Source organism: Sciurus vulgaris, assembly GCF_902686455.1.
Source record: "Sciurus vulgaris genome assembly, chromosome: 2".
In the NCBI taxonomy this organism is placed as follows: domain Eukaryota; kingdom Metazoa; phylum Chordata; class Mammalia; order Rodentia; family Sciuridae; genus Sciurus; species Sciurus vulgaris.
The window spans coordinates 168575271-168589019 of NC_136462.1; the positions used below are offsets into that span (position 1 = coordinate 168575271).

The 13749-nt window shown below is 38.4% G+C and overlaps 1 protein-coding gene across 2 annotated transcripts in view; it reads right to left on the reverse strand.

Moving 5' to 3' along the window:
• The window catches only part of SNAP25 (synaptosome associated protein 25), an 85608-nt gene that overhangs the window by 22000 nt on the left and 49859 nt on the right, over positions 1–13749 (reverse strand). For both annotated transcript variants that reach the window (XM_079126864.1, XM_079126863.1), the window contains 3 exons: positions 9279–9419; positions 7293–7334; positions 358–406 (listed from right to left, as the gene is read on the reverse strand). In XM_079126864.1, coding sequence (XP_078982990.1) covers positions 358–406; positions 7293–7334; positions 9279–9350 — 163 coding nt within the window. In that variant the 5' untranslated portion in view covers positions 9351–9419. The remainder of the gene's footprint in view (positions 1–357; positions 407–7292; positions 7335–9278; positions 9420–13749) is intronic.

Sequence of the window (13749 nt, forward strand, 5' to 3'; positions counted from 1 at the left end):
TCCAAATTTATGGAAAAGATTGAGGATAAAGAGAATAAAAGAATTCTTACACTGTTCAAAATACTATTCTTTAAAAAATACAAACACATGGCTTTTCCCATCAGGATTCTGTTACTCCAACAGATATAAACAAATAGTATCATTCATTCAGTCATGAGGAACATATCAGCAATTTTACACATTTACCAATATTTTCAACAGAGAAGAAAAATTAGCAAGATGAAAATTCTAGAACCCTCAGACTCATATATGTGTGTAACAGGTGCCCAAATAGCTTCCTGTGGATGCACAAGAATTACAAAAAAACACACTTTATTTAAATGAGGAATTGTTCTTACTGAAGAAATCTGAACTTACCTCCTTGTTCATCCAACATAACCAAAGTCCTGATACCAGCATCTTTACTCTACATTCCAATAATGGTAGCAAAGTTGAAAAGGAGTTAGAGAGAGAAAAGAGAGAAAGAGATATCAGTAAGGGGACAATTAGCCCTAGAAATGGAAAATGAAGAAGGATCAAAGAAAAAAGCCAGGAAATATGGTGAGAACATTAGGGGAAGGGGAGGGACTCAAAGGAATGTGTACCCTGTGGACTTGCTTTACCAGTGATCCCAGGGGCAGAAGGAGGGGTGTGGCATAATCACCACAGGTAGAGTTCAGGAGGGGGCGTCCAACACATGAAGAATGTATTGGAATACACATACTTGAAATTATAATGTAATTTTATGCCTGAAAAATAAAAACACCTATGGTTGTCCTAACACCAACCACAGAAAGCAAATCTTTCAAAATCCTCTAGATTTTTTCAAAATTCTAGATTCAAAATCCAGAATTTTCTCCTCTGGCCAGGGGGAAGGTGCATAAGAATCTTAGAGGGTGAGATGTATAGGTTTATTCGAGGAGAGTGTGGCTTCATAAACACAGAAACACAGCTCAGAAGGAAACTAATTCGCCTATTTTTTTCTCTGGAGAGAAGTTCTGCAAGATTTAGAAAAGGGAACAAGATCAGAAATAAGGGCTCTTTATTCTAAAATCTAAAATTCTGCACATGATATTGTGTGGGGAAAAAACTCCTGTCCAAGCTTACTGCAGTTCCTTTGTTAAGAAGAAGTCTTTAAAAGGCACTTCTCTCATTCCTTATTAACCAAAGAAACCAACACCACCTGCATTATTGAGATAAGGGGAGTGGGAGTTAGTGGGCAGGGGAGAAGGAACAAAGATACATGCATTGCTCATACTTAGGGATCACTGTTTCTAGGAATTCTAACCATTTAAGTAAAGACTTTCCATTTTATAGGGTGACTTAATGAATATAAAATGGCATTGCCTACAGTTTGGATTAATTGGTTTTTCAAGGAAAGCTCATGGAAACCCACAGAATAAATTGACTTACTTGAGAACTAAGAAAGAAAGAGAGATGTTAGTGGGGGCTGAAAATTAAGTTCCAGTTGTGCTTCTCAAAAGTCAAACAAAACACTGAAAATAATCACTGTGAGCCATTATAAACTCATCATTTTAGAGAATGTGTGCAGTTAACGCCCCAGGTCATGAAAACCTATGTTGTTTTTGAGCACATTTTGACAGGCTCTTGTGGCCAAGTCAGGGTGTTGTAGGGAGAGTGATGACCCAGGGTGACTCAGGAGAGTCACTGAGAGCACAGATTCTGGATCAGATTCTGGGCTTGAATCCTGGTGATTCATTTCCTAGATGCAGGACTTTGGACAAGTATCCTAACTATACTGTGCCTCAGTTCTCTCATTTGTAATACAGCAATAATGAGTTTATACCTCACTGAATTCTTATGTGAATTCAATAAATTAAAATGTGGAAGGTGCTAGAATGGAGCTTGATGTATAGTTAGCATGACAGGAAGTCTTCATAAAATAAATACATTCATAAAATGTATCTATAGAGTAATATATAGGCCAACTAAATATATCATCATTACCTTCTACCATCAGAAGCTTCTAGACCACTACTTCTCAAACTTGAACATGCACATGGATCCCCTGAACATGAATTGTCTTGTTAAAATTCAGATTCTGATTCAGTAGCCCTGGGATGGAGTCTGACATTCTGCATTTCTAACAAGCTGGACACATACTGAGTAGCAAGATTCCAAAATATGAAAGACATTTCAGTCTTTTCCTTAAATGTGTTATAAAGGAACTTCTGTCTATAACAGCCTGAATTTTAATGACTTCTTTGCCCCTTTTCTGCATATTATAGCCATTGCTTATGAGACAAAATTACAAAAAGCAGATGGCTTCCTTAGGCATACGGATGTGGCAGTGAAGGTTCTGTTGAGGACAGAGGCATCTCAGAGAACATTTTCTCCTTGAGGACACAATCAAGGCTCGCCTGAGGTGTCTGCTCCATTCTACTGGTGACGGTAGGTGGGAAAAAGTTTAGTGATTTTAATGTGGTCAGATCAGTCCTTATCTATTCACACATTTTAATAGTCTGTTAGAGCCATTTATTTTATATGGAGCCCTGCAAGTATTATTTCACATTTGTTTAATATGGTGCTGAGTGTTTCTGCACTAGAATGATTCATAGAACTAATTTGAAGAAGCAAGAGTGTTGAAAGTCTCTCCGATTTGGTAGAACAGGAGCAGAGAGCATTGATCTGAGATTAGGAAAGCTGGGGTATGCTCTTAGCTCATCCACAAGCAGCTGCGAGACTGGAAGAGTTCTGTGACCTATCAGGTATTTTTCTCTACTGAAGATCAGGGCGAGATGCAGTAAGACTGTGTGGATGGTTGGTTGGTTCATTTGGTTCCTTGCTTATTCATTCCTCCATTTGTTTATTTACTCACTTGCTTGTTTTGTGGTACAGGGGATTGAACCCAAGGGTATTCTACCAATAAGCTACACTCTCAGTCCTTTTCCTTTTATATTTATTTAGCAAGCTAAGGCTGACCTTGAACTTGCAATCCTCTGTCTCAGCCTCCCAAGTAGCTTGGATTAGAGGCGTGTGCCATTGCACTCAGCCTCCTCCGTTCATTTACTGTTTAATTCATTCATTATTTTGTTTATTTACTCATTCATTTCTCTGTTCCATAAATGTTTTCTTGACCTCTACTCCGCCCAGGTACTAAAGGCAAAGGGAAGACAAATGCATGGCTTCTCAACTGTGCTTCTCAGTTGGTGAGCAGAAATGGAATCAATCAGAGAGTCAGAAATTCTAAATTCTAGACCTGTCTTTGCAAGTCAACTGTTCAGTGTCCCCACTTTCCCAGCAGTTAAATGGGGACAGTAAAAGCTCCCTTACTTCCCACAGTCTTTAGGAAGATAAAATGAACAACAGAAGGCAAAGCCCTCTAAAAGTTAGTTCAACTCAATGGGAGGCTGTGCTAAGTTCAGGAAGGAATACATTAAAATGCAGGATTTAATTTGAGCAGAATCTCAATCCATTAAGAATGAGTTGCTCTGTTTCATTAGATCCTTTCTGCCCATTGTGGAATTTCCAAAGAAAAAATAAATACAGTAGGAGGTGCTGGTGGAAGGGAAATTAAGTGTTCCGGAATCAGATAGTCCTGGGTTTTAAATCTATTTCTACTATTTATAACTGTGTGTCTTGAGCAAATTACTTAACTCTATACCTCACATTCCTTCATGGTAAAATGGGGGTGAAGTAGTAAAAAATGTGGCTACAAAGATTAAATTAGATCGTACATGTTAAATAATGATAGTGATCCAGACCTGACACATTGTAGGTTCTCAGTAAATGTTAGAACTTACATTTGGTTCCACTGTTTTGCTGATGACTTCAATCAAAATAACTGGGTGTTCTTTTAAAAAACTAAACTTAGAGACTAAAGCAGGGACGGGGGCAATACTTCAGGGAGACAGAATATTACTTTCTCTTATTCCTTAAAGAATATTTGGTTTTAATAGCTAGGAGTGAGAAGAGGTGGCTCTATTTTTACCTTAGCTCAGTTCTTGGTTTCTGAGATTGCTGGGAAAATAGCCTACATAAAAATGGGGGAAGTTGGAGTTAGAAAGGATTTTCTTTTTTAAAAAATTATTTCTATATTTTTATTTCGCTGTTTTTATTATTTATTTTTACAGATGAACTAAGACAATGTTTATAGAACACTTCCAAATCTTCCTTTTGTCATTTTTAAAATGCTATCCCCAAAGCCCAATATATTTGACCTAAAGCTGAGATACTCCAGGGACTCTCTGGAGTCCCAAAAGATCCCATATCTGCTTATTTGAAAATAACTGTCCAACCTGGATGTCTTCTAACACAGTCTGGCATAACAGAAGCACAGCTTTTAGAATGCTTATTCCCTTCTCATGGCCAGAGTGTCCTGAAAGATCAGTTGTTATAAAAAGAAAAGATGCTAAAACATTCATGAAACATTCAATAATTACTCCACGGAAGCTGTGTGGTGCCTTCGAATCTGCTTGCCCTAAAGCAGTGTGGCTTTTCCTGGGCCTAGTTTTCATAGCCCAAGGCATTAATATGTAGCCTTCATTTCCTGCACTTAGCATTAGCAGAGTTAACTTTATTTGGGACCCAGAGTCAAATGTCTCTCCTTGAGAATACCTTCATGATTCTCCTACTAGAGTCAAATATTTCCGCTTTTGTGCTTTCCAGGCAGGTATGACCTTGCATTTGGAGAGTTATTTGCCTCTGTTTCCCTGAAAGATATCAATATTTACCTTCCCTCCTATCAGCAGAGCTAGGCATTCAATAAATATTCATTGAAATGTATCCAGCAAATGCGAGTTCCCAAGTGCAGGCTTGGAACCAGGTGCTATAGGATTTTTAACCTTTTTGCCTGTCTACAGCATTCAGCTTTTCTGAACTTCTCCATGGATCTCTGGGTAACTTTATATCATCCTTGAAATGCTGATGGCTTCTATTAAAAAGCTTGTCCCCACCTGCCACGATGCTATACCCTGGAGTCTATTAGGGATGGTGCAAAGTTGTATATTCCACTGAAAGTGGAATTGTTTGCCCTAGGGAGGTTTCACAATTTTAGTAACCTTTCCTGTCTTTGAGACTGAATTTCAATAAGGAGTTCGATTCAAATTATATAGCACTGATGAACTTTGGGATCATGGTATTTCAAAGCTCAGATTTTCCAAATTATTTCTGCCCTTGATGAATATTTAATGCTGATTCTCTTTAAAGAGAATTTCCTTTTTTGATTGAAAAGCAGAATATCATCTGAATAGCCAATGCCCTAGATATGAGGGGTTTTGGACCATAAATATAAAATAACCCAGGAGGAAGTAAGAGCAAATCAATCAATTCTAATAATGTCTTGCTCACAATTTCCTAAGGATGGAAAGTCTAATAGCCTCCTCTTATTTATTAGAGGTAGGAGATTGCTTCCATCTGTTTTGCTCCTTGTTCTAAGATGCAACTTCATGCTTGATCGAGAAACACTTTGGGAGAAACAAAAACATATAATTTGAGAATCCTACTTCAATCAATAGAGCTTTGGAGATTCTTTTTTTTGTTGTTTGTTTCTTAGAATAATTTAGAGCAGACACTGATTTTTTGAGACTAGCTGACACTGCTTGCAATTTGAGATGATAAGAGAAAGAAGTGTTCATGTCCCTAAGATTCTGAAGGATGAGGGGTCAGTTCAAGTTGGTGGCACTTGCTCCACCACTTTTCACCATCTGGGCAGCATTTCAACACTGCACAGGCAGGCAAATTAGGTATTTAGAAATGCACATCACCTGTGCATATGCAAAAACAAAAATGAGAAATAAGACTGGAGGCTGTGGTCCAAGGTCAAACAGTATATTATGATGATAGTGTAATAGTATACAATAAGATAATTATGTCAGTGAACTTCAGGGCACTATGCAGGTTCACGTCAGAGCCCATGTAGGAATGTTATTAATGTGTCCTCCTTTCATTCTTTGCTAATGAGAAGGTGGGGGAGAATAAAGCCATATTGAGACACTTGCCAGTATTCCTAGATTTAGAATATCTGTCTCCTTCTTGCTACTCAAGTATTTCTGCATGAACAGGGTTCCCAGAACACAGTATAGAAACATTTCTCATTTAGAGATGGAAGGCTGCTTTCCCTTGCTGGGCTGCCTTTCTGGGAGTGGGTAATTTGTGCTACATTGCAGGCTCAAATAGTCATTTTTGAAATAACAGATTTTATTTTTTAATTTGGGGGAGCTCATCATGCCACCTTCTCCCCATTCCTGCTGTGGCAATTTACATCTTCCCTAGGTGAGAATCTGGAGCAACAGAAATAAGGGAGGACGTCAACACTAGCGTGAGAGGCAGTCGCCTTTCCTTTTAGTCTTTGTAAAATTTATCTTTTTTCCCTTTATGTCATTGCACATGCAATTGACAATAGAATGAGGTGGATAGGCTCATTTAATCATTCTGCTACAGAAAGCTCAAGATCTTTAAAAACGATAATCACACATGAATTTATACATTGATAAGCAGCTGCATTCAAAGCACAGCTGAAACAGCATCTCGCTGAATAAAAACTATTAGGCTTGTTTTATTAGGTTAAGATAAATATAGTCCAACTCATTCTTTTCCCGCTTCATCTCTCCCAATGGGCAAGTTCAATTAATCCATTTATTCTTCCTGGTTGACTGCTGCTCTACCAAATTGGAATGAGTGAGGTTTATTACAAATGCCCTTTTGATTCCATTATTGCTATCTGCCCTATTTTACCCATTTAAAAATAGTTTGGGATTCATTAACTATGTCTCGCAAATGGATGTACAATCCAGAGTCAGGAATATAAAAGAGCTTTTATATTTATATTATTGGCCTTGATTTTTCTCTTTGTTAAAATTTTTCTTATTTTTTCATAGATTTTAGTGCCTGACTCTAAATATAGCAGTTTCTGAAAATGATATACCTCTATAGATACATATTTTAAAAGTCATAAGTATCACTAAAGTCAGAACAGAATTTCAAGATTAGAAGTGATGTATAAGCATCAAAATCATTACAAATGAAGATTCTGATGTAGATCATTCCTTAAAAAATTGTTCTGATTTGCTTATAGTGACTTCAATCTTTTCTGATTTCTTGGGAGCATTAGCTTGGAAATACTATATTTCGCTGCATCCTAGACTATAAAGGTGGGCTGGGTTGGGAGGGAGGATGAATTCACCTTGATGGTAATTTGACAACTTGAATATCGCATTATGTGGTTTCCTGGTAGGCTGTATTAACCCTGATATCAATAGGATCATGGCCAAGAGAATGTCAGTAGGGGCTAGGAAAAGAACATGTCTACATAGGGATTAGTTTCTTTATTTTAAAATACAGTCACTCCTTACCTCTTCCACCAGTTGCAGCATACGACGGGTGCTTTCCAGCGACTAAGACAGAAAAAAAAAAAAAACAACAAAAAAAATGTAAACACCGTGTAAGTGTAGGAACTAGAGATCTTGAAAAGTCAGAAATATTTTCTTCACTTGAGAAATACAAAAGGGTCCCTGTCACATATTATTTTATATTTGCAACTAAAACACAAAAAATGTCTTTCCATTTTCAATCTCTTTCCTATCGGGCTTTCTACATGATCAGATTCCCTAAAGCAATTACATGAAAGCTTAATCTTCATAAAATCAAAGCCATATGAAGCCGATCTTGATATCAAAGACAAAGTAATCTGGAAAAGATAATTTTGCATGCTCAGGATGCATGAAAAATTATCTCAAATACTCAGAGGACTAATTTGGCCTCCCTGGGCTAGGAATATTGAATTTTAAACACAAACATAATTTTTCATGAATTGAGATGAATATAGCATCAAGTTTCTTAGAAAGCTCCTAGAAACACAATTGGAAGTTGTTATCAATACAAATTAAGCTGTCGCCTTAGGGTGAAAAAAATCAAGCATGTTTGAAATAACTAGCCTATAGGAGACAGCTATAATAATTATCTTTATTCTTAGATAAGAAAAAATGCAATGGAAAGTCTGAGCTCAGTGCTTGTCCCTCAGGCACAGTGTTGCCCTTTTTTCTTAACGTTTTCTTTAACGTTACCAGAATTCAAGAACCAGTGTGATTTCTCTAAGCCCTGCTTTTAAGTGACAGACTTATTTTGGACAAGATTCTGCAGGAACCTGAAGGATGTTAACTTTCTTAGAAGAGACAAGTAGGTTGCTCTTTGAAGTAGTACCTCTCTGGATAAAATATATGAATATGTATGCATGTATTCAAATTTATTATTCTGCTAATATAAAGGATGACTAGCACAGAATTTGCAGACAATAAAATATGCAATGCTATTGTACATCTCTTTTTTTCCCATAGTTTTATTGGTGCATTGTAGTTATACATAATAGTGGGATTCCATGTTACATATTCTATGTGCACACAATATAACAATATAATTTGGTCACATTATAAATTTTATATAGATAATCAATCCTCTCAGAAAGATTTTGTTGGTTTTGGAACTCTTGTAACTTTAGCTAACTATGTCATGAACTAGTGTGGTCCTAACATGAATGTTGGTTGGATATTTTCATCTATGTTCATGAGTAAGAGGAAAATGAAACATTGAAAATGTATGTTGGAACTTTACTCATTGGTCAATAAAGTGATGTCCTTGCTGAAGAGAATCATAGTTTTCAAATACTGTATGATTTCCCTCATTTTTAATAAACAAACTTTTAAGTTTAATCGGCATTATTAACATTTTCTCCACTTTCTTAACTCTAAGTAATTAACAACACAACAAATCAAGCCAGGATTTTTAATGTTTGTAGATTTTTTGGTATAATTATTCTTGCCCTGTCTGATTTCTAGCTACAATGTGATAGTACTGAACACAAAGCTGGGAGGATCCACAGTAACACACCATCCTACAGAATTCCATCTCAAGATACAGTAGATGTCAATAGTAGTAAAATGTGGTAAAATAATTAGGAAGTGATGAGTTTTGAGTGTTTATTACCTTTGATTTTAACATAATCTTAATAACTCTTAGATTATATAATTATATAATAGCTCTGTGTTGAGCAACCAACTGGAAAATTCCTAACCACCAGTTCTCAGAATTAAGCCAAGTCCAGCACACCAGTGCCTGCAAGATACCCATAGACATCACTTTTCTTAGAGGACTTTGACTTCTTAACATTACTATAAACTGAAAATTAGGGCCTAGACATCAATTAGTATATAAGTTTTATAATCAACCCATTTCAGTCAGCAAAGGCCTTGGGTATAGAGGAAATTGACATCATTTAAAAAAAATTAGTAGAGGAAGCTTTTCCCCCTATCTTTTGCGCCCCCTCCCAGGTGTCTATTCCTCACCTCATCAGCCAACTGGTCAGCCCTCCGCTGCATCTCCTCCAGTTCATTGCGCATGTCTGCGTCTTCAGCCATGGTAGCGGTGAGGAGTGGCTGGGCGCCTGGGTTGGGGGGGGCGGTCAGTGATGGGTTTGTCTGTGGAACCTGGGGAGAAGCAGATTTGAAAATATGAGAGCTTGCAGAAGTATGAGCAGATGTGGGCAAAGATCTAAGTGGCTCTCATTCTTAGAAGACTTGTCTCAGTCATCTTCTGAGATGGAAGGCACATCACACTCTCTGGGGGGGTGGTCAACAGAATTATGCCAGTTTCTCCAGTAGGTACCATGAATGCATGCTTGCCAATTCTACCATGGCAATAGGTACCTGTCTGCATATGATATGTCTTCAATGACACAAACCATGTAAGGGTTGGGAATGATTGGGGTGGAGGGGTGTGTTTCTGGATTGCAACACTTTCAATGTCACATTTATTTATTTTTATTGTAACAGATTTATTGATAAATAATTGGCATACAGTGAATCCCACATATTTTGAAGTGCATGATTAAGAAGTTTTGGCATATATATAAACCCAGGCAATTATGACCACATCAAGAAAATGAGCATAGCTATCACTCCCTGTTTTCCCTGTACTCATTGTAATCCTATCCACCCACTGCTCCCTACCCCATTCCATTCCTGTGTCCACAAAACTGCCATTCTACTTCCTGTAGTCTGTACTTCCTAGAATTTCATATAAAATAAAACACATAGAATATACTATATAATTATATGCTATCATAATTATTTTGAGATTCATCCAGATTATAGCATGTATCAATAATGACTACCTTTTATTGTTAAATAGTATTTCTTTGCATTTAGAGGCATTTAAAAGAGAAATATTTTTTTGTAAATCTCTTTCAATTGTTACAGAGGTTGTCAAGAGGGTTTGTGTGTGGGTGAGACATTATCATTCCAAAGAGGAATGGATCCTAGGCCCTAAAATGTGACCAGCTCATTTCTTGGCTACTCTTTTGAAATTCCATATGGTGAAAATTACAGTCAGAAGGACTGAGATCCCTCTAAGAGCAAACTTCTCTCCTTCCATCTTTTCCTTCTCCCATCCTCCTACTCAAGTATTTGTTGAATCCCCACAATATGGCAGAACAGTGTTAGGTACTAGGGATATGGTGATGAACAAGACAGGCAGATTCACTATCTTCATGGAACTAGAGTCTAACTGGGAAAAACAGAAGTGAAAGAAGGAAATCAGATAATTTGGCTTGACAGTAATGGCACTAGGGGACATACCTGGTTCCATGGGTGGCCCTAGAGGCACAACAGGTCTTAAGAAGTTATGTACCCATATATCGCCATCAGAGGGATGGGGATAAAGCGCCCAAGGAAGCACAGTTGTTGAAGGCATGGGCTCTTCTCTTGTGGCAGAGATGGTCAACTGTGTATTGGAATTTGTCCTCCCTCTTGCATGGACGAGCATGGCCTTGGGGAAATGGTTGTCTAGTCAAGAATTACACTTCCAGTCCTCATTGCAAGAAGATGGTGTCATGTGGCTAGAGATGGTGCATGGATTGTAGTGGAAGTGAAGTATGTCCCTGTCAGACTAGGGCAGTTCACTCCCCCTCTCTTCTGCCAGCAAAAACTGAACCCCAGAGAACAACTGAACACGAGACAGAGGGAACTCGGGTTCTCCAAATTCCTGTAGGGAAGGAAAGTTGACAGATGAACAGAACACCTAAGCTCTTATATAGGTGAACAAGACACTTCTCTTATGCTGCATCACTGGACATGTGAGGGTTTTATTTTGTTTTGTTATAGCAGCTGGTTGAAGGCTTGAAGACACTTACCATGGAATAGGAGCTTTGCATATTTGCATGACTTCCTAACTAAAAAGCACATTTGTGTTTGCCCTATTGAAAACTAAAGCTGGAGAAGAAATTAGATCTGGGGCCTTGGGGCATTACCATGCTACTATTATTTGTATGAGAATAACTTTATGCAAAAATAAAGTAAAAACTCTTTGTCAGAATATCAGAAATATACTCACTGAGAGGCAAGGAAACCCAAACTCACAGGGGCTGGTCTTTAAGATAATTCTGGGGGTGGGGGACTTGGCAATCCATTTTCCAGTTTCACTATTCTACTGATTTCTCCACTTCTAAGATTGAATTCTGGAATTTTAATTTAGTACAAGATATTATAATCTTTTCACATTTTTCACTCTCGTGAAGCAGGTCTTGCTACTTCGTGTTGTTAGACTAGAGGAATCCTAAAGTGAAACTTATTTGGAGATAATAGATTTCACAGTTCTTTTCTATCGTGTGATTCTTGGACAAAGTGTCAAATACAAAAATCATAGCAAAACAAGAAGAAAAGAAGTTTCAGGGATACGTTCTATTACCAGCATTAAAAACAAGTTAGCAAGATCATGTTAGTTTTATGGAGAATCAGTTAAAAAATTGATGGGGCATCATATCATGAGCCTGCTAATTTTCAAGTGCTTCTCCTGGCCACCAGAATGTATGCTCATAATATGAGATAGAGTTGTAAGTGCTTTGTATTTTACTTAAATGCAGGTCTCTAAAATTAGGAACCTAAAAGAAAGAAATGGGAAAGAATTTATTCCAAGTCACTCTTGAACCTTAAGCTGAGCGGAAGTAAAATTTCAGTGTCTCTGAGTGATGGAAGATCTAGCCTCCAGAATAAAATGGTGGACCATTGGGTAGATTATGAATCAGAGTTCAGTGAAGTGAATAGGGGCTTTGTTACTTAAAAGACCGAGTTGGACCATTGGCTCTGGCACTCAGAAGCTGGGTGACTGTAGGCAAGTTCATCACCCTCTCTGAGTCTTAAGTTTCCTCAACAGGGCAAACAATCCCAATCTCATAGGCTTGTTGAAGGGAATAAATTATACGAAGTTCTGATCATCTTTGTAAGGATGTGGGGGTTTAATATTCAGAAAGTCTTACTTATTCAGGATAACACCGTGCCCTTTGCTGAGAGTGGAACAAATGCAGTCTGTTAATTAGCTTTACTTTCCTAATGGCTGAGCAGGAGGCATGTTGCTGTGGTGCTGAGCACCCTAGAAGCCTGAAACCAGGGAAACCACCAGAGTGTGGCGTCTCCAGTCTCCAAGCAGTACCTCTCCCAGGATTACCACATGGAGACAAACAAAAGCACCTTCTGGCCCTGTTCTCCATCCTTATGATTTGCTGCTCAGTGTCTTGAGGGAACATCCTCCTTCAGCCTAGTCCAGCACTTGATCTTTCCTTTTAATAAGCCAGTTTATTAGAAAGGGTCCACATACTTTTAGACCTGTAGGCCTACTGCCATCGCCCACCCTTCTGGGTTTATTTGCTATGGATATTTGTGCATTCTGTTCTCTCTTCTTTGCTCTCTTCACACATACATACGCAGGCACACACACATACATACACACACACACACACACACACACACACTCACACTCAAGTCTCATGTGTTTCCTTGGCAATCTCCTCTCAAAGTTGCTATTCTTAGCATGAGAAGAACAGCTGTAGGGTCCCCTGGCTCCACGCTGATGGCAACCTGTCTGGGTCTGGCTGATGGGCAGGTGGCAGGTTGGCAGAGAAGACATGTGGTGTATACCATACACACCCTTGTTTGCTTCACTTTCATGTACCCCCAGGAGCTCCCACACCTTTGTCTCACTCTAAAATGTAGGATTCTATCCGTGATTTGATGAATCTAAAAGATCTCAAACACACGGTATTTCAAAGCTAAAAAGTAACGTCTGCCCTCCTAATGTGATAAGTCTGAGAGTGGGCACTGAGCACACCTCCAAATCGTCTGTTGGGATGTTTATTGCTGGTGCTTGATAAGTTGTCCCTATAACCCCAACCCATGCTTGTTAGCATTCTAAGAGGCAAGCATGACAGTTCTCATTAACATCACTTCAGCAGCTGAAAGAATGTTAATAATGAAAGGACGGTTGATATCAGGGTGACAGGGGACACTTTGTGCCTATTACCATGTTAAACGACCATCCCATGTGTGGACTGAGTTGGTGGTGTGGTCCCAACCAGCAAAACCTGCTTGGTAAGCGAGGGAGACAGGAAGCAGAGCCACTGGAAACAATTGCCTGGAGCTCTGATGTAAGATAATGTCCCAGTCCATTAAAAGCCCAACAGAATCTCATTGATTATCTCAAATCACCAGTGCATAGTGAAGAGTCTGGCTCTTAGTAACTGTTCATTCCTGTTAATTGACTTGTTAAATGAGTGACTGAATGAACACTATATTCTGACAATATTTTCTTAAATGTTCCCGAATCAGCACTTTTCAAGTTACAGTTTAGGACTATAATTCTAAAACTCCAAAAGCATCAGAACCATCAGAAAAATTGTTAAGGCAGACTCTGGGGTTCCACCTTAAGGATTCTGATTTGACCTCAGTTTCTGTGTTTCTAATAAGTGTCCAGGTGATGTCGATGCTG